We start from the raw sequence: 25,109 nt of genomic DNA on the forward strand, positions 1-25,109 counted from the left end.
CGGGATGCTGACCTAGGCAGAGTTGCAAAGAAAAAGCCATATCTCAGACTGGCCAATAAAAATAAAATATTAAGATGGGCAAAAGAACACAGACGCTGGACTTTTTCTCTGCAACTCTGCCTAGGTCAGCATCCCAGAGTCGCCTCTTCACTGTTGAAGTTGAGACTGGTGTTTTGCGGGTACTATTTAATGAATCTGCCAGTTGAGGACCTGTGAGGCGTCTGTTTCTCAAACTAGACACTCTAATGTATGTGTCCTCTTGCTCAGTTGAGCACCGGGGCCTCCCACTCCTCTTTCTATTCTGGTTAGAGCCCGTTAATTAACTGTTCTGTGAAGGGAGTAGTACTCAGCGTTGTACGAGATCTTCAGTTTCTTGGCAATTTCTCGCATGGAATAGCCTTCATTTCTCAGAACAAGAATAGACTGACGAGTTTCAGAAGAAAGTTCTTTGTTTCTGGCCATTTTGAGCCTGTAATCGAACCCACAATTGCTGATGCTCCAGATACTCAACTAGTCTCAAGAAGGCCAGTTTTATTGCTTCTTTAATCAGCACAACAGTTTTCAGCTATGCTAACATAATTGCAAAAGGGTTGTCTAATGATCAATTAGCCTTTTAAAATGATAAACTTGGATTAGGAAACACAACGTGCCATTGGAACACAGGACTGATGGTTGCTGATAATGGGCCTCTACGCCTATGTAGATATTCCCAAAAAAATCTGCCGTTTCCAGCTGCAATAGCCATTTACAACATTAACAATGTCTACACTGTATTTCTGATCAATTTTATGTTATTTTAATGGACAAATAAACTGCTGATCTTTCGAAAACAAGGACATTTCTAAGTGACCCCAAACTTTTAAACAGTAGTGTATATTATCATCCCATTGCAATCTGTCGCTATTAATCTCTCGTGGACAGAATACGTAACAAATCACACAAGATTTTAGTTCTGGATTAACTGTGATTATTCACTTTTGATTCCCCCTCTAGTTTGGGGAGGGGTAGTATTGGTCACACTTATCACCAGTCAGGTGTTTGTCACAAGTTAATGTGTAAGAGAATACAAAACTCCCATGACTGAGTCCACAGCTATGCCCGTGGCTCCCCTGCTCCAGGTTTACAGAACACCCACCCTGGTGGTCATCTTCACGTTCTCCTGAGTGCTTGTCCCATACCTGGAGCTCTAGAGGGGACTGGGTGTTTACATAGCCAAAGTCAAAATGTGTATGCCAAAGTGGATCATAGGTAGTGATCCAGCGGGTCTGCCTGTACTGACCTGAACACCACAGTTTGACGTAACCCTCTGGTTTGGCCATCCCGTCACCCCTCAGACTGAACCCACGGTCCACAAAGACTGTTAGACTGCCTCTCCCTGCCAACAGGGGGCAGCAATCAGCAGAGAGGTTGGGTGAACCCCTACATGTTTGATGCTCTGTCTTTTTTCTCTTAATCCCTTTGCTGATCACATACTGACTGATAGCTGTTTGTAGATCAGCGCTCGTCTGATTGTCATCAACCAGTTGATGCAGAGGCTGCAGGGAGAAGGATACCATTTCTGGCAACTCATTTACACTTTTCATCCATTTCAAGAAACTATCTACATTAGCTTTTCTCATAGAAGCTACTCCATTTAAGGTTTTCCCACCGTTCACTTCCGTGTGGTGGCTTAAGAAGCCCATGCTATACCCTGTTGCACTGTCAGAGTTGCTAGCGACCTTCGAACATTGTCCACCCAAAAAATCCCCCCCTAAGTCTATGGGCAGTCCTACAGGCACGTCCAATTCCAACCCCATACCCAGACATGTTTCCACATCGGACACAAAGACCTTGTTTAGGGTTGCTAGACAGGTGCGAATGGCAGTCACCCTCTTCATCATCCCCCCGAGGCCCCCATCACTGATGTAGTGGGTTCCGTAGGTATCAATGATGTCCTTGTACGCCTCACTGTTGGATGTGTAATCCTGTGGCAGAGAAGCTATGCGCCGCTGGAAATCCAGGCTAAGTGGGGGTTTAGCAGGCACACTGAAACTAAAAGAGGGTTAGAGTGGCCGTTAACTGGGAACTTTGTTTTAGTTAGCTATAAGAAATGTACAAATCTCCTATAGAACACGGGGCACAATTCAGGCCCTGCAGTTTCACAGTCCTGCTGATTTTCATTTCTCCCTAGTACGTAATTGATCAATTAATATTACTGATTGGCTGGAGAGCACATCTGGTCGCTCCCTGGAAATGATGTCTCTTTTAAATAAAAGGTCATGCTGAAAATATGCATGACTGTGACCCTCAAGGACCAGAGCTGTGGACCCTTGCTTATAAGTTGCCAAGTGAATGCTAAAAAAAGGAAAACTTTCAAAAGTATATTGAAGTTGTTGATGGGATAAAATAATCCAAGGAGGAACTATATATAAATTATTGGTCTCTAGGAAACAGCAAACTATGAAGCGTTTCAAAAGCCATATTATGGCTGAAGTATGCTGAGAGCGCTGGACAATTGCTTCAAGCTCTTATAATTTAAATATACATGACCTCACAAACATCATGGTACATGGCCTGACCTGTAGACAGAGCAGGTCAACTGCTGAAAGGAGAAGGAAGACTTGTCTGCATTTGAGTGTGAGGATGCAAAGCCGTGCACCTTGGACTTGCTGCCTGCTAACTGCAGGTCTATGTTCTCCAGTTTTAGCCCAGCCTTCCAGTCATTCTCTACAGAGAAGGCTATATCATCTACAAGAGAGCTGACAGAGTAATAGTAGGAACTCAAAGTATTCCTCTTGCAGTCACTTTCGGCCCTCCAGTCCTTCATATGCAGGGGGAGTTTCTGAAGCTGACCTCCCATAAGTGGGTTAACACAAACCGTGCAGGAGTTAGCCAAGTAACTATTGACATCAAACACAGAGGCCCGTTTTTGTCTCAATGTTACAATATCATAGCCCATCCCAGCCAGTTTGTAGCCAGGCACAAAGGAACAATTAGCACATTCTCCTGGAGTCCCTAGACGACAGGTGAACTCTCCATCCAGGTGAGACAGAGCCAGGAGACCCAGGAACACCAGGTGAGAGAGGGGAGAGAGGACGACTGATGCTGTCATTGTTGTCACTCCTGATTGGTTAATCTAGAAGAGAGGATTAAACAATGAAGGTTGTCACCCCTGATTGGCCAATCTAGAAGAGAGGATTTAATAATGAAGGTTGTCACTCCTGATTGGTTAATCTAGAAGAGAGGATTAATAATGAAGGTTGTCACTCCTGATTGGTCAATCTAGAAGAGAGGATTAAATAATGAAGGTTGTCACTCCTGATTGGTCAATCTAGATGAGAGGATTTAATAATGAAGGTTGTCACTCTCCTTTTTTCTGTTATTCTAGAAGTGAGAAAAAGGAACTGCTAAGGAAGGTGATCATTTTGACTCCACAGTCTTCCACTGCACTTCCCACAACATAACTACTATTACTTTAGTATTTTACACCAGAACACTCAGTTTTAAAAAAGTAGTTCCTTTTAGACAGTATATTGTTCATAAAATACATTTAGCTAAAAAGTTTAGATTTAAGACACATCTATTATTAATATGATTCGATATATGTTCCTTCTTTCCAAAGTTGTGCTAATTCTGTCAATACTTACAATGCAAAATCCACAGCAGACCTCTTTGTTCTCTCATGTCCACATGAAATGATCTCTGTACCCACCAGCCCTGAGTAAACGAAGACTGGATCCTTATCGGGATAACAACTGCATGGTGGGAAAAGGGGGTATGCATTGACTCTACATATCTGGCAAACCAGCAGGAAGAAATGCAGTAAATGATGATTAACAGTAGTGCAGAGTAATGATGTGCATGACAGACAACATCATAAAGCAATAAACTGCTGCATTTTCACCAGGAAAAATGATCAGCAGTCCCATACAGAGCTGAATCCATTTTTGTGTGTAAATCTCCCGTTGACAATGCATGCTTTCTGTAAAGCCCCAAACTCTATCCACTTTTTTCTTTTTTTGTAATTTAACAGACGCTCTTATCCAGAGCGATTTACAGGAGCAATTAGGGTTAAGTGCCTTGCTCAAGGGCACATCGACAGATTTTTCACCTAGTCGGCTCGGGGATTAGAACCAGCAACCTTTCGGTTACTAGGACAACGCTCTTAACCACTAAGCTACCTGCTTATTCCCACAGTAGTAGGATCTCATCAAATCCCCTCTTATTGATTCAGCAGAGGGTACGATATTATCTATTTTCATATTGTTTGTTATCTAGATATGGTCAATGATACACATATTGGGCTTCAAAATAAATATCCAGATGCCTGCTGTAAACTGTGTAATGTTTGTTCGAAATATATAATGCTAGCCCAATCCAATCACTAAAGTGGGACATAGACATTAATGTCTAATTTGCAAAAAACAAACAAAAAAAAACATTAATTGTGGTTATAACTTCTAGACTTTACTAATCATTTTCTGGACCATCCTCATGTGCATCGTGTTTTTCATGGGCATGGCAAACGTGTTTTTTTCAAGATAACAACATGTTTTTTATGCCAAATCAAACTCTCTGAGGGCATTGGCCTGCAGGGCATCTCCATGTCAAAAGCAATGTGCAAAATCAACCCTGAGTAGGTCAGTGGGAGAATTTATTCTACCTTATTCGCATATTTCCCAGAGTACCTTTTTGAGTGAATTGTAGTTACCACCTATTGATGTATTTGTTAGTGACAGAGACATGGTTGTTGTATTCAATGTTTTTCAGTACTGTAGCCTTCACCAAGTGTTTAAGTGAACATGTTATCTTTATATTATTATATTATTATATTATTATTATTATATCTTTCAAATTAAACTCTTTATGACAATACATATATCATAAGGCATTTCTTTGAGGGCCTAGATACACCCTAAGACAGTGGTCTGAAACTCCTGGTTTACAGGTCACATCAAGCCTGCAAGTCACATTATGCTGGCTTGCAAAGTGATGTGCAATTTCTATTGCAATCCAGCCAGAGTGAGGATATCCAACAATTTGAACTTTTAATCACCTACAACCGGCATTCAGAATGTCTGCCAGGGAAGATTGATTATTGAGCACAGGAGGCTGCTGAGGGGAGGACGGCTCATAATAATGGCTGGAATGGAGTAAATGGAATGGTATTGAAAACATGGAAACATGTGTTTGAGGACATTAGCAAGGCGCCGGAGGGGATGGCTGCCGTTTTAAGGACTCTTAACCAACCGTGCTATTTTGTGTTTTTTCGCATTGTTTGTAACTTATTTCGTACATAATGTTGCTGCTACCGTCTCTTATGACCAAAAAGAGCTTCTGGACATCAGAACAGCGATTACTCACCTTGAACTGGACTAATAATTATTCTTTAATGAGTCGGACGAGAGGGATTTGCTCCAGACACCCGACAGGACCCTCATCCCTGTCATTCACAGTAGAAAGAAAAGGAGATATCGCGGAAGGAGATCGGGGTGCTTGGTAAGGAGCCGGCGACGAGTGGCTAATCTGCCTTTGCCATCGATACTATTGGCCAATTTACAATCGCTTGATAATAAAGTGGACGAACTACAGGCATGAATATCCTACCAACGGGACATTAAAAACTGTAATATTTTATGTTTCACTGAGTCGTGGCTGAACGAAGACATGAATAACATACAGCTGGCGGGTTATACACTGTATCGGCAGGATAGAACAGCAGCCTCTGGTAAGACAAGGGGTGGCGGTCTATGTATATTTGTAAACAACAGCTGGTGCACGATATCTAAGGAAGTCTCAAGGTTTTGCTCGCCTGAGGTAGAGTATCTCATGATAAGCTGTAGACCAAACTATCTACCAAGATCGTTTTCATCTATATGCTTTGTAGCTGTCTATTTGCCACCACAAACCGATGCTGGCACTAAGACAGCACTCAATGAACTGTATACGGCCATAAGCAAACAGGAAAACGATCATCGAGAGGCAGCGCTCCTAGTGGCCAGGGACTTTAATGCAGGGAAACTTAAATCAGTTTTACCTAATTTCTACCAGCATGTTAAATGTGCAACCAGAGGAAAACTAGACCACCTTTACTCCTCACACAGAGACGCATACAAAGCTCTCCCTCGCTCTCCCTCCATTTGGCAAATCTGACCATAATTCTATCCTCCTGATTCCTGCTTACAAGCAAAACTTAAAGCAGGAAGCACCAGTGACTCTGTCAATAAAAAAGTGGTCAGATGAAGCAGATGCTAAGCTACAGGACTGTTTTGCAAGTACAGACTGGAATAAGTTCCGGGATTCGTGCGATGGCATTGAGGAGAACATCACATCAGTCACTTGCTTCATCAATAAGTGCATCGATGACGTTGTCCCCACAGTGACTGTACGTACATACCCCAACCAGAAGCCATGGATTATAGGTAACATACGCATTGAGCTAAAGGGTAGAGCTGCCGCTTTCAAGGAGTGGGACTCTATCCCGGAAGCTTATAAGAAATCCCGCTATGCCCTCCGATGAACCATCAAACAGGCAAAGCGTCAATACAGGACTAAGATCTAATCATACTACACCGGCTACGACGCTCGTCGGATGTGGCAGGGCTTGCAAACTACAGAGGGAAGCACAGCTGCGAGCTGCCCAGTGACACGAGCCTACCAGACAAGCTAAATTACTTCTATGCTCGCTTCGAGGCAAGTAACACTGAAACATGCATTAGAGAATCAGCTGTTCTGGACGACTGTGTGATCACGATCTCCGTAGCCGATGTGAGTGAGACATTTAAACAGGTCAACATTCACAAGGCCGCAGGGCCAGACGGATTACCAGGACGTGTACTCCGAGCATGCGCTGACCAACTGGAAAGTGTCTTCACTGACATTTTCAACCTCTCCCTGTCTGAGTCTGTAATACCAACATGTTTCAAGCAGACCACCATAGTCCCTGTGCCCAAGAACACTAAGGTAACCTGCCTAAATGACTACCGACATGTAGTACTCACGTCTGTAGCCATGAAGTGCTTTGAAAGGCTGGTCATGGCTCACATCAACACCATTAACCCAGACGACCTATACCCACTCCAATTTGCATATCGCCCCAACAGATCCACAGATGATGCAATCTCTATTGCGCGCCACACTACCCTTTCACACCTGGACAAAAGGAACACCTATGTGATAATGCTATTCATTGACTACAGCTCAGCGTTCAACACCATAGTGCCCTTGAAGCTCATCACTAAGCTAAGGACCCTGGGACTAAACACCTCCCTCTGCAACTGGATCCTGGACTTCCTGATTGGCCGCCCCCAGGTGGTAAGGGTAGGTAACAACACATTCGCCACGCTGATCCTCAACACAGGGGCTCCTCAGGGGTGCGTGCTCAGTCCCCTCCTGTACTCACTGTTCACTCATGACTGCTTGGCCATGCACGACTCCAACACCATTATTAAGTTTGCAGATTACATAATAGTGGTAGGCCTGATCACCAACAACGGCGAGACAGCCTATAGGAGGAGGTCAGAGACCTGGCCGTGTGGTGCCAGGACAACAATCTCTCCCTCAACGTGATCAAGACAAAGGAGATGATTGTGGACTACGGGAAAAAGAAGAGGACCGAGCACGGCCCATTCTCATCGACGGGGCTGTAGTGGAGCAGGTTGAGCGCTTCAAGTTCCTTGGTGTCCACATCAACAACAAACTAACATGGTCCAAGAACACCACGACAAAACCTATTCCCCCTAAAGAGACTGAAAAGATTTGGGATGGGTCCTCAGATCCTCAAAAGGTTCTACAGCTGCACCATCGAGAGCATCCTGACTGGTTGCATAACTGCCTGGTATGGCAACTGCTCGGCCTCCAACTGCAAGGCACTACAGAGGGTAGTGCATACGGCCCAGTACATCACTGGGGCCAAGCTTCCTGCCATCCAGGACCTCTATACCAGGCGGTGTCAGAGGAAGGCCTTAAAAATGGTCAAAGACTCCAGCCACCCTAGTCATAGACTGTTCTCTCTGCAACCACACAGCAAGTGGGGACCGGAGCGCCAAGTCTAGGTCCAAGAGGCTTCTAACAGCTTCTACCCCCAAGCCATAAGACTCATGAACATCTAATCAAATGGCTACCCAGACTATTTGCGTTGTGCGTGCGTGCGTGCGTGTCTTTGGCAAACAAGGTGGAAACTGCACATATGATGAGATTTTCATCTTATATTAGGTCTGACACAAAGACATTACAGGACAGGAGAAAGATATATACATTTTAACAAAAGACGGGGAAATCCTAAACAGATCAGTAGTTATGATATAATATGTAAGACTAAAAAAGTTCAACAAAAAGTTCAACAAAAGGCATGGACTAGATACTAGATACCTATATTTGACGTTAAAATTGAGAATTGTGTCAAGTTCATTCATAAACATTCTAAACAGTATGCAGGCTCCTGTAGTTGTAAAGATTCTAATGGAACCATCAGAGGATATGTCTGAAAATACACTTTTGGAAATATCACTCATGACTGAGATTAGGTTCCTCCTCAAAGAATAAAATAGCATTCATTGTCAGCATGTCTGTCTGTAATCCGTCTCTCTATTGATTCCCCTCTAGTTTGGGACGGGGACACAGCGGTCACACTCAGCACCAGTCAGGAGTTCGTCACAAGTTACTGAGTAAGAGAATGAGAAATTACCATGACTCAATCCACAGTGATGCTTATAGTGATGAGAAACTACCACGACTCAGTCCACAGTGATGCTTATGGTGATGAGAAACTACCATGATTCAGTCCACAGTGATGCTTATGGTGATTATGTGTGCGTGCGTCTTTGGCAAAAAACTGTTTTCGGTATTGTGTGTAGATTGCTGAGGATTATTTTTTACAAATCCTTTTTAGAGTAAGGCTGTAACGTAACAAAATGCGGAAAAAGTCAAGGGGTGTGAATACATTGCGAAGTCTATGCCATGGATCATAGGTGTTTTTAACAACGTTGGTGTCACGTTCGTTCATAGACGGGTCAGACCAAGGCGCAGCGGGGATATGCATACATGTTTATTATACCGAATAAACACAACGACAAAACAACAAACTAAACGAAACGTGAAGTCCAAGGTAGACACAAACAACATACCTTACACGGAACAAGATCCCACAACCCACTAGTGCCAATAGGCTGCCTAAGTATGGTCCCCAATCAGAGACAACGAGCGACAGCTGCCTCTGATTGGGAACCACACCAGCCAACATAGAAATACACATACTAGAATATCAACATAGAATATACACACCCTGACTCCACAAATAGGAGTCCCCAGAGTCAGGGCGTGACAGTACCCCCCCCCCAAAGGTGCGGACTCCGACCGCACAACATACACATAACAGGGTAGGGGCCGGGTGGGCATTCCGCCTCGGAGGCGGAGCCGGCTCAGGGCGTGACGACCTCTCACTCTTCGCCTCCCTGTTGCGCCCCTGGTCTGGTCTAGACCTCGGCGCGTTGCTTCCCCTCTCCTTCCTCCCACTATACTCCAAGCCCTGTCTGGACCCTGGTGTGGGAGACCCCGAACCTGGAGAGGGGCTGACGTCTGGGTCTGGACTGGAGCCGCTGACCGGAGCTGGACTCAGCACCGGTGGAGTGGACTGCTCTGGCTCCGGAGTGGAGCCGCTGACCGGAGCTGGATCAGGCACCGGTGGAGCGGACTGCTCTGGCTCCGGAGTAGAGCCGCTGACCGGAGCTGGACTGGACCCCGGTGAAGCGGATTGCTCTGGCTCCGGAGTGGAGCAGCTGACCGGAGCTGAACTGGGCACTGGTGGAGTGTACTGCTCTGGCTCCGGAGTAAAGGAGCTGACCGGTGCCGAACCAGGCACCGGTGGAACAGGCACGGGCCGTGCCGGACTGGACACACGCACCACTGCCTTGGTGCGAGGAGCAGGAACAGGCTGGACCGGGCTGGCGACGCGCACCACTGGCTTGGTGCGAGGGGCAGGAACAGGCCGGGCCGGGCTGGCGACGCGCACCACTGGCTTGGTGCGAGGGGCAGGAACAGGCCGGGCCGGGCTGGCGACGCGCACCAATGGCTTGGTGCGAGGGGCAGGAACAGGCCGGGCCGGGCTGGCGACGCGCACCACTGGCTTGGTGCGAGGGGCAGGAACAGGCCGGGCCGGGCTGGCGACGCGCACCACTGGCTTGGTGCGAGGGGCAGGAACAGGCACGGGCCGGGCTGGCGACGCGCACCACTGGCTTGGTGCGAGGGTCAGGAACAGGCCGGGCCGGGCTGGCGACGCGCACCACTGGCTTGGTGCGAGGGGCAGGAACAGGCCGGGCCGGGCTGGCGACGCGCACCACTGGCTTGGTGCGAGGGGCAGGAACAGGCCGGGCCGGGCTGGCGACGCGCACCACTGGCTTGGTGCGAGGGGCAGGAACAGGCCGGACCGGGCTGGCGACCCGCACCACTGGCTTGGTGCGAGGGACAGGAACGGGCCGGGCTGGCGACGCGCACCACTGGCTTAGTGCGGGGAGCAGGAACGGGCCGGACCAGACTGGCGACACGCACCACTTGGTTGGTGCGAGGAGCGGGACTTTATTAACTTTATTAACACCCGCTCCTTCTGCTGCCTAACCAGCTCCTCTCGCCGTGCCTCTACACTTTCCTTCTCCCTTTTAGCCTCCTGTAGCCTCGTCATCCACCCCGTGTGCCCCCCCAAAAACATTTTCTTGGGGTTGCCTCTCGGGTCTCCGTCGTCGGCACGGTTGGCGCCGTTTCACCTCTCCTACCTGGGCATCTACCTTCGCCCATGGCCCTTTCCCCGCAAATATCTCCTCCCATGACCACCATGTGCCCACCTGTGACATGGCTATTCGCTCTTCCTGGGCACGCTGCTTGGTCCTCGTTTGGTGGGATCTTCTGTCATGTTCGTTCATAGACGGGTCAGACCAAGGCGCAGCGTGATATTTATACATGTTTATTTTACCGAATAAACACAACGACAAAACAACAAACGAAACGAAACGTGAAGTCCAAGGTAGACACAAACAACATACCTTACACGGAACAAGATCCCACAACCCACTAGTGCCAATAGGCTGCCTAAGTATGGTCCCCAATCAGAGACAACGAGCGACAGCTGCCTCTGATTGGGAACCACACCAGCCAACATAGAAATACACATACTAGAATATACACATAGAACTACACAACATAGAATATACACACCCTGACTCCACAAATAGGAGTCCCCAGAGTCAGGGCGTGACAGTTGGTCTCCCTGTGCTGAGCTGCACACCACACTTTGACAAAACCGTCTGGTTTTCCCCACCCATCGCCCCTCAGACCATACCCATGGTCCATCCATCGCCCCTCAGACCATACCCATGGTGCACCCATCGCCCCTCAGACCATAGCCATGGTGCACCCATCGCCCCTCAGACCATACCCCCGGTCCACACATTGCCCCTCAGACCATACCCATGGTCCACCCATCCTCCCTCAGACCATACCCATGGTCCATCCATCGCCCCTCAGACCATACGCATGGTGCACCCATCGCCCCTCAGACCATAGCCATGGTGCACCCATCGCCCCTCAGACCATACCCCCGGTCCACACATTGCCCCTCAGACCATACCCATGGTCCACCCATCCTCCCTCAGACCATACCCATGGTCCACACATCGCCCCTCAGACCATACCCATGGTCCACCCATCGCCCCTCAGACCATACCCACGGTCCACCCATCGCCCCTCAGACCATACCCATGGTCCACCCATCCTCCCTCAGACCATACCCATGGTCCACACATCGCCCCTCAGACCATACCCATGGTCCACCCATCGCCCCTCAGACCATACCCACGGTCCACCCATCGCCCCTCAGACCATACCCACAGTCCACCCATTGCCCCTCAGACCATACCCATGGTCCACCCATCGCCCCTCAGACCATAGCCACGGTTCACCCATTGCCCCTCAGACCATACCCATGGTCCACCCATTGCCCCTCATTTGCGGTATGCAAATTGCAGTGGGTCTAGGTTATCAGCCCTCCCCACCTGTCACCTCAGTGCTGTGGCTACGGAAGCCCTTGTTATAACTTGTTATACTGTCTTGGTTGTTAAAAACCTTTGAACACTGCCCACTTGGTTGTTAGATACCTTTGAACACTGCCCACTTGGTTGTTAGATACCTTTGAACACTGCCCACTTGGTTGTGAGAGATACCTTTGAACACTGCCCACTTGGTTGTTAGAACCTTTGAACACTGCCCACTTGGTTGTTAGATACCTTTTGAACACTGCCCACTTGGTTGTTAGATACCTTTGAACACTGCCCACTTGACACATTTAACAACCCCATACTAAGACATGTCTGCACCTGGGACACAGAGACCTGGTTCAGGGTGGCCAAGCAGGTGCGGATGCCAGTCACCCTCTTTATTGCTCCCAAGGATGAACCAGACTTGTGGAGGTCTACAAAAAAATTTCTGAGGTCTTGTCTGATTTCTTTTGATTTTCCCATGATGTCAAGCAAAGAGGCACTGAGTTTGAAGGAAGGCCTTGAAATACATCCACAGGTACACCTCCAATTGACTCAAATTATGTCAATTAGCCTATCAGAAGCTTCTAAAATCATGACATCATTTTCTGGAATTTTCCAATCTGTTTAAAGGCACAGTCAACTTAGTGTATGTAAACTTCTGATCCACTGGAATGGTGATACAGTGAAATATAAGTGAAATAATCTGTCTGTAAACAATTGTTGGAAAAATTACTTGTGTCAAGCACAAAGTAGATGTCCTAACCGACTTGTGTGGAGTGGTTGAAAAACGACTTTTAATGACTCCAAACTAAGTGTACGTAAACTTCAGACTTCAACTGTATACACTACCGGTCAAAAGTTTTAGAACACCTACTCATTCAAGGGTTTTTCTTTATTTGTACTATTTTCTACATTGTAGAATAATAGTGAAGACATAAAAACTATGAAATAACACATATGGAATCATGTAGTAACCAAAAAAGTGTTAAACAAATAGATTTTAGATTTTAGATTCTTCAAATAGCCACTTGTATGAACTCACTAACTGTAAATTGCTCTGGATAAGAGTGTCTGCTAAAAAAATAAAAAATAAAAAATAAATAAAAAGGAGTTCCCACATATGCTGAGCACTTGTTAGCTGCTTTTCCTTCACTCTGCGGTCCGACTCATCCCAAACCATCACAATTTGGTTGAGGTCGGGGGATTGTGGTGGCCAGGTCATCTCATGCAGCACTCCATCACTCTCCTTCTTTGTAAAATAGCCCTTACACCAGAGATGTTCACTAGTCTTTGAGGTAGAGTCCAAGTCAAGTCTTTTAGGTCAAAGTCAAGTCTCAAGTCCCTTTTGGCAATGGCTTTCTGCCTGATGTGGGTTAGGTCTATAAACCTTGTGAATTATTTGAAGAGACTCCCTTGTTCATTAGTCCATACTTGTATGAAAGAAAGCACATCAGGCACTATTTAAATCAAAATACATTTATTTTTAAAATGTAGACAGCTTACATTAATACAAGTAATTGTACCGGATATGAAAAAAAGAAAACATAACATTTTAAAGTGCATGGTATTCTGTGGCAGACATGTCTAGTCAATTCAGTAAAATATAATAAAACTGACCCCTCTCTTCTCATCGCTGATTGCTTCCTCTTTAGCTTTGTTGGGGAAGCTCTTCAGAGTGTGGTTTGTTGAGAGGTTTCCCTCAGCTGTTGAGATTCTAGCCCGGCAATGAGGACACACGTCCTGTGTTCTCTGAAAGTTTGTAAAACATTGTCGACAAAATGAGTGACCTTAGGAGATGCTATCTGGATCAGCAAAGAGAGAGAGACACACAGAACAGTTTAGTTCCTCTATGTACGCAGCAGACGCCATCTCTCACATCGGATCCTTACCAAAGCACGTGTTAGTGCTTTCAGTTTTCACATTGAATTATTAATATTTGTCTATTCATCGTGTACCTTCAGTTTAACAGATTCAGACGTTCGACATTGCAGCCGACTTTAAAGGCGACTTTAACCTACAAATCACCTTGCATCATAAATAACTACTCAATATTATTTGTAGATCAGTCAGTCGGTCACAATTTACCCATGGTACATCACAGCTTTGATGCTCTCGAACACAGCTAGAAATCTCCAGGTACCTGATAGTAGCAACAAAGTAATGAAGTGCAACATCGCACCCTACTGGTTAATCAGTGCAAACATATAAGACCATGGTTTTAATGTCTACGCTTCAGACAGAGGTTGTGTTACACAGCAAATGTAACAGTTGTTAAAGTACTTTGTGAATTTCACCAGGTTCATATATTAATATAGCATGTTGATTTGTTATTATGCATGTCTGCATCCTGGGAATAGGGGAGTGGGTACTTACGTTTTGCCCTGCGTGCTCCTGCTCAAATCGTTTTGATGCACTATGAGAGGTAGGCACGCTTTTTCTGTCGTCTTCAGAAAAGTTTGATTCCTTTAAGCACAAAGTCATACACACAGTGTTTTGTTCATGAATAATATTGTATATTTAGAGTTTACTCATAAGTGGATGGTATTGTTAAGATGCAATTGTAATTGTACTTTTTAGGATGATATTAACATTCTGAATTCAACATGTGGTTACTAGCTAGCTAAGGTATTGTATGTGTGAACGATGGCTAGCTCCTCCACTGATCCCAGTCCTTTGTATTGTGCGTCTATGTTGTAGAAAGAGGCGACAATGGGCAGAACATATTTGTGCTCTTCAAATGTTTTGTATTTTCTTTTGGATGCAGAGAGAATTCTGATGAATTAAAACAGCCTGATATCCGAAGTCCACGTCTATAATCCCAAATCAATCACACACAACGCAGAGATACAGCCGTGCAGTACAGCGCCGGTTACATCGGTTCCTTCTAGACTCGGATTCACCGCTGCTGCTCTAGACTCTGTTTACATCATTGAGGTACTCCTGCTGCCTTGTGGCAAAAAGCGGATCTGTGGTCAATATTCAAATCAAATTTGATTTGCCACATGCGCCGAATACAACATGTGTAGACATTACCGTGAAATGCTTACTTACAGCCCTTAACCGACAATGCATTTATTTTTAATAAAAAAACTCAAATAAAACAACAACAACAAAAAAGTGTTGAGAAAAAAAGAGCAGAAGTAAAATAAAATAGCAGTAGGGAGGCTATATACACGGGGTAACCGGTGCAGAGTCAATATGCAGGGGCACCGGGTAGTTGAGGTAATATGTACATGTGGGTAGAGTTAAAGTGACTATGCATAAATAATAAACAGAGTAGCAGCAGCGTAAAAAGATGGGGTGGGGGGGGCAGTGCAAATTGTCCGGGTAGCCATGATTAGCTGTTCAGGAGTCTTATGGCTTGGGGGTAGAAGCTGTTGAGAAGCCTTTTGGACCTAGACTTGGCGCTCCGGTACCATTTGCCGTGCGGTAGCAGCGAGAACAGTCTATGACTAGGGTGGCTGGAGTCTTTGACAATTTTGAGGGCCTTCCTCTGACACCGCCTGGTATAGAGGTCCTGGATGGCAGGAAGCTTGGCCCCAGTGATGTACTGGGCCGTACGCACTACCCTCTGTAGTGCCTTGCGGTCAGAGGCCGAGCAGTTGCCATACCAGGCGGTGATACAACCAGTCAGGATGCTCTCAATGGTGCAGCTGTAGAACTTTTTGAGGATCTGAGGACCCATGCCAAATATTTTCAGGCTCCTGAGGGGGAATAGGCTTTGTCGTACCATCTTCACGACTGTCTTGGTGTGTTTGGACCATGATAGTTCAATGGTGATGTGGACACCAAGGAACTTGAAGCTCTCAACCTGTTCCACTACAGCCCCGTCGATGAGAATGGGGGCGTGCTCAGTCCTCTTTTTTTTCCCGTAGTCCACAATCATCTCCTTTGTCTTGGTCACGTTGAGGGAGAGGTTGTTATCCTGGCACCACATGGCTAGGTCTCTGACCTCCTCCCTATAGGCTGTCTCATCGTTGTCGGTGATCAGGCCTACCGCTGTTGTGTCGTCGGCAAACTTAATGATGGTGTTGGAGTCGTGCCTGGCCAAGCAGTCATGGGTGAACAGGGAGTACAGGAGGGGACTGAGCACACACCCCTAAGGGGCCCCCGTGTTGAGGATCAGCGTGGCAGATGTGTTGTTACCTATCCTTACCACCTGGGGGCGGCCCGTCAGGAAGTCCAGGATCCAGTTGCAGAGGGAGGTGTTTAGTCCCAGAATCATTAGCTTAGTGATGAGCTTTGAGGGCACTATGGTGTTGAACGCTGAGCTGTAGTCAATGAATAGCATTTTCACGTAGGTGTTCCTCTTGTCCAGGTGGGAAAGGGCAGTGTGGAGTGCAATAGCGATTGCATCATCTGTGGATCTGTTGGGGCGATATGCAAATTAGAGTGGGTCTAGGGTTTCTGGGATAATGGTGTTGATGTGAGTCATGACCAGTCTTTCAAAGCACTTCATGGCTACAGACGTCAATGCTACGGGTCAGTAGTCATTTAGGCAGGTTACCTTAGTGTCCTTGGGCACAGGAACTATGGTGGTCTGCTTGAAACATGTTGGTATTACAGACTCAGTCAGGGACATGTTGAAAATGTCAGTGAAGACACTTGCCAGTTGGTCAGCACATGCTCAGAGTACACGTCCTGGTAATCCGTCTGGCCCTGCGGCCTTGTGAATGTTGACCTGCTTAAAAGTCTTACTCACATCGGCTACGGAGAGCGTGATCACATAGTCATCCGGAACATCTGGTGCTCTCATGCATGCTTCAGTGTTGCTTGCCTCGAAGCGAGCATAGAAGTGGTTTAGCTCGTCTGGTAGATTTGTGTCACTGGGAAGCTCGCGTCTGTGCTTCCCTTTGTAGTCTGTAATAGTTTTCAAGTCCTGCCACATCCGGCAAGCGTCAGAGCCGGTGTAGTACGATTCAATCTTAGTCCTGTATTGAATCTTTGCCTGTTTGATGGTTCGTCGGCGGGCATAGCGGGATTTCTTTTAAGCGTCCGGGTTAGAGTCCCGCTCCATGAAAGCGACAACTCTACCCTTTAGCTCAGTGCGGATGTTGCCTGTAATCAATGGCTTCTGGTTGGGGTATGTACATACGGTCACTGTGGGGACGACGTCATCGATGCACTTATTGATGAAGCCAGTGACTGACGTGGTGTACTCCTCAATGCTATCTGAAGAATCCCGGAACATGTTCCAGTCTGTGCTAGCAAAATAGTCCTGTAGCTTAGCATCTGCGTCATCTGACCACTTTTTTATTAACCAAGTCACCGGAGCTTCCTGCTTTAGTTTTTGCTTATAAGCAGGAATCAGGAGGATAGAGTTGTGGTCAGATTTGCCAAATGGAGGGCGAGGGAGAGCTTTGTATGCGTCTCTGTGTGAGGAGTAAAGGTGGTCTAGTTTTCCTCTGGTTGCACATTTAACATGCTGGTAGAAATTAGGTAGAACGGATTTCAGTTTTCCTGCATTAAAGTCCCCGGCCACTAGGAGCGCTGCCTCTGGATGAGCGTTTTCCTGTTTACTTATGGCCTTATACAGCTCATTGAGTGCCATCTTAATGCCTGCATTGGTTTGTGGTGGTAAATAGACAGCTATGAAAAATATAGATGAAAATTCTCTTGGTAAATAGTGTGGTCTACAGCTTATCATAAGATACTCTACCTATTATTTTCAAATGATTGAACATTGGCGAATAGGATTGATGGAAGAGGCAGTTTACTCGCACGCCGTTGGATCCTTACAAGGCACCCCGACCTACGCCCACGATATCTCCGTCTCTTTCTCATGTGAATGACGGGGATTGGGGCCTTGTCGGGTGTCTGTAGGATATCCTTCGCGTCCGACTCGTTGAAGAAAAAATCTTTGTCCAATATGAGGTGATTAATCGCTGTCCTGATATCCAGAAACTATTTTTGGTTATAAGAGACGATGGCAGAAACATTATGTACAGAATAAATTACAAATAACACGAAAAAACACACATAATAGTACAATTCTTTAGAGGGCTGTAAAACGGCAGCCATCTTCTCCGGCGCCACTTATTCTCTCTTGTTAATTTTTTTCTGAAAAGAAAGTATTGAGAATGCTGTTTATGGTTAACTAATATAAAAGTGCGTTCATCAACAGAGATTTTAACATAACATTAGTGGTTTAGTGACATGGCATTTTATGATGCGTCACTCGGTCTAAGGCACTGCATCTCAACGCTCACTACAGACTCCCTGGTTCGATTCCAGGCTGTATCACAACCGGCCGTGATTGGGAGTCCCATAGGGCGGCGCACAATTGGCCCAGTGTCGTCCGGGTTTGGCCGGTGTAGGCCGTCATTGTAAATAAGAATGTGTTCTTAATTCACTTGCCTAGTTAAATAAAGGTTAAAAAAATAAAAACATTAAAATAAAAATGGTGATGATGAACCCAAATTCACTGCTGGGAGGGGGAGGTTTTTCTCATACCCTGATCAAACCCCTGTAAAGTGTGTAGGTTCCCCCATGTTTTGCTCCACAAAAAATACTGATGAAAGCCCTTCATCTAGTGGTAATCAAAATGTCCCTGTAGATGGTTTAGCTGAGCTGGTCACAGCCCGGGAAGCAGGGGGCTCCATTAGGGAGGAAATACAGAGTGGCAGGTCCAGCACTCATGATCCACCAGTAAGTACAGAGAAGATAAGTGATCATCACTCAGTCAGCAGGATATGTAGACCTCAGTAAAATGATGTTCATCATGCAATCAGATGTGAAGGAAGCTCCTACATATAGAGGAGATGGTACAGACAAATGCTCCATTCATGAATGGGAGGAGTTGATGAGAATATACTTGAGGAGGAAGGGATATCCTGTTGGGGAACAATCGGATGAGATGATTAGTCGATTATCTGGCAAAGCAAGAGACATGGTAAAGATAGATTTACGCAATGAGACAACTGTTGATCCTAAAGAGAAGCCAGAGATTGTATTTGACATTCTGAAACAGAATTTCAGCCAATTGGCCTACTCATGCATGCCTTTAGCTGATTTTTACAATACTAAACCTGTACCCGGAGAGGCTGTTATGGAGTATTGGGTTCGATTGAACAAGGCCGTAGATGTCGCTGACGAGGGTCTTAAGAGACAAGGTAAGAAGATTGACAGCTCCAAATCAGATGTCGTCATGATGTTTCTAACATACTGCCCTGACCCCAAACTGGCAGCAGTATTCCAATACAAGTCTGCTGAGAAATGGAATGCGAGTGAAGCACAGGAGAGAATGTATGAACATGAACGCCGCAGAAAGGCCACCATGTGTCAGTCTACCGCTGTATCCTCAAAGCAAGTAACAGTACATCCCCAGACAACTCAGTTTGAAGGCGGGGCCAATGCTGGTGCGTGCAGTGACACTTCTCTCACATCAAGCGCCAAACAAGATGGGCAGAGTGCAAGTATCGAGAGGCTCATTCATCTGCTTGAACGTACCTGAGAGAAGAGGGAAGAGAGAAGGGTGGCAGGTAGCTTAGTGGGTAAGAGCGTTGTGCCAGCAACCGAAAGGTCGCTGGTTCTAATCCCCGGGCCGACTAGGTGAAAAATCTGTCGATGTGCCCTTAAGCAAGGCACTTAACCCTAAATGCTCCTGTAAGTCGCTCTGGATAAGAGCGCCTGCTAAATGACTAAAATGTAAATGTAATAAAACAATTTTGTGGTCCTCTGTAGCTCAGCTGGTAGAGCACGGTGCTTGTAACGCCAAGGTAGTGGGTTCGAACCCCGGGACCACCCATACACAAAAAAATGTATGCACGCATGACTGTAAGTCGCTTTGGATAAAAGCGTCTGCTAAATGGCATATTATTATTATTATTATATTATTATTAAGAGCATACCACCTGTTATGGTTTCACAGACACAGGCCAGGGCGCCATCTTTCTCTGCCCAGCCCTTCAGGCGTAGGGAATGCAGGGTTTGTGGCTCAACAGATCACTCCACTGTGATGCACTGTAAACATGAGAACCTGTGCTTCTGGTGCTTTTCCCCAGATCATTGGAAGTCAAATACTCCAAAACAGGGGGAACACTATGCCAATCCCGGCGATGAGAGATGCCCAACACAGCAGCAGAGAAACCCACCACAGCAGCAACCGTTAAACTGACACGCCCACAGGTGAAGGGGGGAAATGTGGGTGTTCAACTGTCTACCACCAAGAAAGAATCTGATGATCTTGAGAAAACATATGAGATGTTGTGCTCTGATGCGAAAGTAGGAGAGAACATTTTTATGTTAGGTTCACAAGAGGTTGAGGCTTTTTCAGATTTGTTTTACACCTCTGTGTCTGTACATGGGAAAGTGCAGCTTAAGGGCATGCTTGACACTGGGTCTATGGCCTGTACATTGAGTGAACATACTGAGCAGAGACTTTTTGGAAGCAGGTGCCCTTCCTCAGCAATATCAGCCTCTTAAAGAGTTAGTGTTAGTGGGTTGTGGGGGGAAGAAGGCCTCACCAAAGTGTTTCTATGACTTGAAGATGCAAATCAATGGGATTGATGTTAAAGTGCCCACTCTAGTTGTTCCTGGACAGCGTGATGATCTTATCCTGGGATCGAATATCATTAAGCACCTATTGCATGAGATTAAGGGCACTGGAAACTAGTCAACAACATGGATGGCCAGACTCACTCACCAGAGGGTGAGCAGTTTCTGCAGATGATGACAAGTGTCACAAGATGGAAGGGACAGCAAGTTGGAAGGGACAGGAAGTTGATGGCAAGATTGGGACTGTGAAGCTCACATAAGCTGTGACTCTTTTTCCCCAAGACTGAACACTTCGTTTGGGGTAAGCTTCCTAAAAATGTGGCATTGTCTCCAGGCAGCACTGTAATAGTCGAGCCTACCAGGTCAAAGGTCATGCCCAGAAACATACTCGTGGGTAGAGTTATTACGCCCATGTGGGGAGATGGCTGGGTCCCTTTAAATGTAGTAAACTGTTCAGATAAACATCTCTCTCTAAGACGTAACATGAAGCTGGCCGATGTGTCTACATGCTTGGCTTGGCTGTTGAGGATACAACACTTTTTCAGGGCCTTCATGAGGTGAGGAAGACCCCAGTGGAACAGAAGTAGGATGACAATGGCTGCCACAACCTGAAACAAAGACTGTCTGATCTAGGATTAGGTGACATCGACATTGATGGATGCCAAGTGACTGACCAGTGGAAGGAGAAGCTTGTGAATACCATCACAAAATATGAAGACATCTTCTCAAGACATAATCTGGACTGCGGAGAAGCCAGGGGTTATGTTCACCGTATCCACCAGGTTGATGACAGACACTTCCGCCTACCATACAGAAGGGTTCCGCCTGCTCATTACCTGAAGCTGAGGAAGGTATTAACAGATATGGAGGAAGTAGGCCTTATACGCAAGTCGGTTAGTGAGTATGCCTCCCCTTTAGTCATGGTATGGAAGAAAGACGGGAGTCTGATGGTTATGCACTGACTTCAGGTGGATGAATGCATGAACGGTGAAGGACACTCATCCCCTTCCTCATCAAGCAGATTGCCTCTCAGCCCTTGGTGGCAGTGCATTTTTCAGCACCATGGACTTGACCTCAGGATTTAATAACATTCCAGTTCATGAAGAGGACAAGAAGTACACATCCTTTACCACACCGATGGGACTTTATGAGTACAATCGCATGCCACAAGGTCTGTGTAACAGCCCGGCCTCTTTCATGAGAATGATGTTAAGTATATTTGGGGACCTACATTTCTCAAATCTCCTTTGTTACCTAGATTACTTGTTGGTCTTTGCACCCACCGAGGAACTGGCTCTGCAGCGACTTGAAGTTGTGTTTAGCTGTCTAAGTGCCAACAATCTCAAACTAGCACCCAAGAAATGCCACTTCCTACGAAGAACCGTGAAATTCCTCGGACATATCATTAAAGAGGATGGTGTGTCAGTGGACGCTGAGAAGGTGGAGGCCATTGCCAAGATGAGCCAAGCTCAGCTGATGGAGGCAGACGGATGTACTCCCTCTGCTTGGAGGCTGAAATCCTTCTTTGGTATGGTATTATATTACCAGCACTTCATTCCTGACTGTTCCACCATAGCCAAGCCATTGTTTGCACTCACTGGGGGTCAAAAGAGAAGAGGAAGAGATGGGAGGAAGAAGGGCAACAGTGGGATTTTCCGGAAGCTGACGCTATCGGATTGGACTGAGGAGTGTGTCATTGCATTCCAGAAGCTGAAGGATGCTCTTCTGAATTGTGTCGTGCTGGCTCACCCTGATTTTGAGAGGCTGTTCATTCTCTTCACTGACGCTTCTTTGGATGGTCTCGGGGCTGTGCTTTGTCAAGTGCCTGAAGGTGAAGATAAAGCAAGGCCCATAGCATTCGCGAGCAAGAGCCTGAGTAAGTCGCAGAGAAGGAATCCGGCATACTGACTTGAATTTCTAGCACTGAAATGGAGCGTGTGTGAGAAATTCACTGACTTAAGGGGCACGAGTTCACTGTCTGGACAGATAGTAACCCGTTAACGTACATCATGACAAAATCCAAGCTGGATGCTTGCGAGCAAGCTTGCACCATACAACTTCAATTTGAAGCGTATCCCAGGCAGCAAGAATACCGTAGCAGATGCACTGAGCCGCGACCCCTTCACAGTGACTGCCGTGCAGAGACTGATGATGGAGTCCTACCTAGCACTTCTGTCTGAGGCTGTTGGGACGCTGAATGATGATGTCCAAGATGCCTTCCGGTGGGCTTCTTATCCCCAGGAGATAACCTCCTTGACCACTGCTGAAGTGAAAGCTATATGTCAGCTCCATATCGACTGGGAATGTTCAACAGAGATGCAAGCAATCCAGCTTGTTTCCAACATCCAACAGCTGTTTTCTCCTGGTATTGACACTTTGCCTGAATTCTCGCATGAGGAACTTTGAGGTCTCCAGCTGCAGGACTGTGATTTCCAAGGTCATCCCTTTCGGCTTCAATAGGAAACGGCCCACCAGACGAGACCGATATGATGTTTCTTCTAAAGTGTTGTTGCTGATGAAGCAGTGGGACCGCTTGATCCTAAGAGAGAAGGTTCTGTATCGTGTCATTAAGGAGAGGCACACAAACCGGAGAAAGTTCCAGTATGTCTTACCAGAGGTGTTGCGACTCAAAGCAATGAACGGCACGACCTTGCAGGACATCAAGGCCAGGCCAGAACTCTAGCCCTGGCCAGACAGAGGTTTTTCTGGCCTGCAATGGAGAGAGACATCAAGGAGTATGTACGCTGCTGCCAGAGATGCGTTCTAGCAAAGACTCCAGAGCCAGCGGCTAGAGCCCTGTTAGAGAGCATCAAAACCTGCTCTCCCATGGAGTTGGTGTGTTTGGATCTTTGGACAGCGGAAGACAGTAAGAAGAACTCAGTTGACGTTCTGGTGGTGACTGACCACTTCACTAAACTTGCCCATGCGTGGCCATGCAGAAACCAGACAGCCAAGCAAGTAACTGTGGGATCATGTCTTCTGTGTCCACGGATTTGCTGCAAGGATCCATACTGATCAGGGCGGAATTTCGAGAGCGAGTTAATAGCAGAACTGCTTAAGCTCTCTGGTGTCCAAAAGTCCACGGCGTTTCACCCAATGGGGAATGGAGAGACTGAACGCTTCAGCAGGACATTAGGCAGCATGCTCAGGAGTCTACCCCTGAAAACCAAGGAACATTGGCCTGAACAAATCCAGTCATTGACATTCGCCTATAATGCCACTGTTCACGAGACTACCAGGCTATGCTCCATTCTTTCTCATGTTTGGTAGGGTCCCTCGGCTACCAGTGGATGTGATGTTCCACAATGTCTTGGACGACTCCAGTGTTGTGGATTGCAACAAGTATGTCGAGACGCTGATCACTGGGCTGAAGGAAGCTATGAGTGTTGCCCAAAGGCACACTGACAAGCAACAGAGACGACAAGGTCGGGAGTACGACAAGCGGGTTAAAGGCATCAGTTTGTCCATTTGGGGATCGTGTCCTCATCGCCAACAAGGGTGAAAGGGGCCGTCGCAAGTTGGCTGATAAGTGGAATCCCGAGATTTTCACAGTGACTTCAGTCAATCCACAAACTCACACATACAGAATCCAAGACCGCGATGGCAGAGAGGAGGTGGGTCACAGAAATCTACTGCTGCAGGTGAACTTCCTGCCATTTGAAATTGATGACTTCAATGACAGTGATGCTGCAGGACCTTCGATCAATGTAGATGCAGGAGAGGCCATGCATTCCGGCGATGGACTGGACAGGGAAGACATGGAGGACTCTGGGGAGGAAAGTGCATCTTGGATGGCGGAGGATTCAAGCAATTACTCCGTGCTCTGGACTTCGGATGGAAAGACAGAACCAGAAGAACCTCGCCTGCCTGAGGAAAATGACCTGGGAAGCACCTCTGAGATCCTGGAGCTGATTCCTTCAAACCCTCCTCTGATCAGTGATCTAAGGCCAGAACCACTGTTAGTCACCATGGCCCCTAGCCCAGTGGCGGGTCGCACAGGGCGGGGAGGGTAGTTAAACCTGTCAAGAGACTAATTGAGTCAATCCCCCAGAAGGTGCAAGTTTAACATAGTACAGAGATATAGTACAGAATTACAGTTTTTTTTTTACAGCTAAGAAGGTAGATATAGTGTAAGAGGCCTGACCAACTTTCACTTGCCCTGAACCCTATGGGTTAGCTTTGAGCTGAATTCAGAATTATGCCTTGAGCTTGGTAGATTATTTTGTTTCGTTTTACAAGGTTGGTGAAATTCAGGAGGGGTGAATGTAACAGTTGTTAAAGTGCTTTGTGAATTTCACCAGGTTCATATATTAATATAGCATGTTGATTTGTTATTATGCATGTCTGCATCCTGGGAATAGGGGAGTGGGTACTTACGTTTTGCCCTGCGTGCTCCTGCTCAAATCATTTTAATGCACTGTGAGAGGTAGGCACGCTTTTTCTGTTGTCTTCAGAAAAGTTTGATTCCTTTAAGCACAAAGTCATACACACAGTGTTTTGTTCATGAATAATATTGTATATTTAGAGTTTACTCATAAATGGATGGTATTGTTAAGATGCAATTGTAATTGTACTTTTTAGGATGATATTAACATTCTGAATTCAACA

General features: G+C 46.4%; 1 protein-coding gene across 1 annotated transcript; it reads right to left on the reverse strand.

Moving 5' to 3' along the window:
* Window positions 1-787: 787 nt before the first annotated feature.
* Window positions 788-3,684, reverse strand: LOC121546014 (perforin-1). The gene is made up of 3 exons (XM_041856981.2): window positions 3,627-3,684; window positions 2,559-3,115; window positions 788-2,031 (listed from the first exon to the last, which is right to left on the reverse strand). The coding sequence occupies exons 2-3, from the start codon at window positions 3,089-3,091 to the stop codon at window positions 990-992; spliced, it is 1,575 nt and encodes a 524-aa protein (XP_041712915.1). The 5' UTR covers window positions 3,092-3,115; window positions 3,627-3,684; the 3' UTR covers window positions 788-989.
* Between the last annotated feature and the right edge of the window lie 21,425 nt (window positions 3,685-25,109).

Source organism: Coregonus clupeaformis, chromosome 30 (genome assembly GCF_020615455.1).
Source record: "Coregonus clupeaformis isolate EN_2021a chromosome 30, ASM2061545v1, whole genome shotgun sequence".
Classification (NCBI taxonomy): domain Eukaryota; kingdom Metazoa; phylum Chordata; class Actinopteri; order Salmoniformes; family Salmonidae; genus Coregonus; species Coregonus clupeaformis.

Coding starts and splice junctions, on each gene's coding strand:
- LOC121546014 (XM_041856981.2), bottom strand. CDS start 3,091: ATGACAGCATCAGTCGTCCTCTCTCCCCTCTCTCACCTGGTGTTCCTG. Junction 2,032..2,558: donor TTGACCTGCTCTGTCTACAG/GTCAGGCCATGT, acceptor ACCCTCTTTTAG/TTTCAGTGTGCCTGCTAAAC.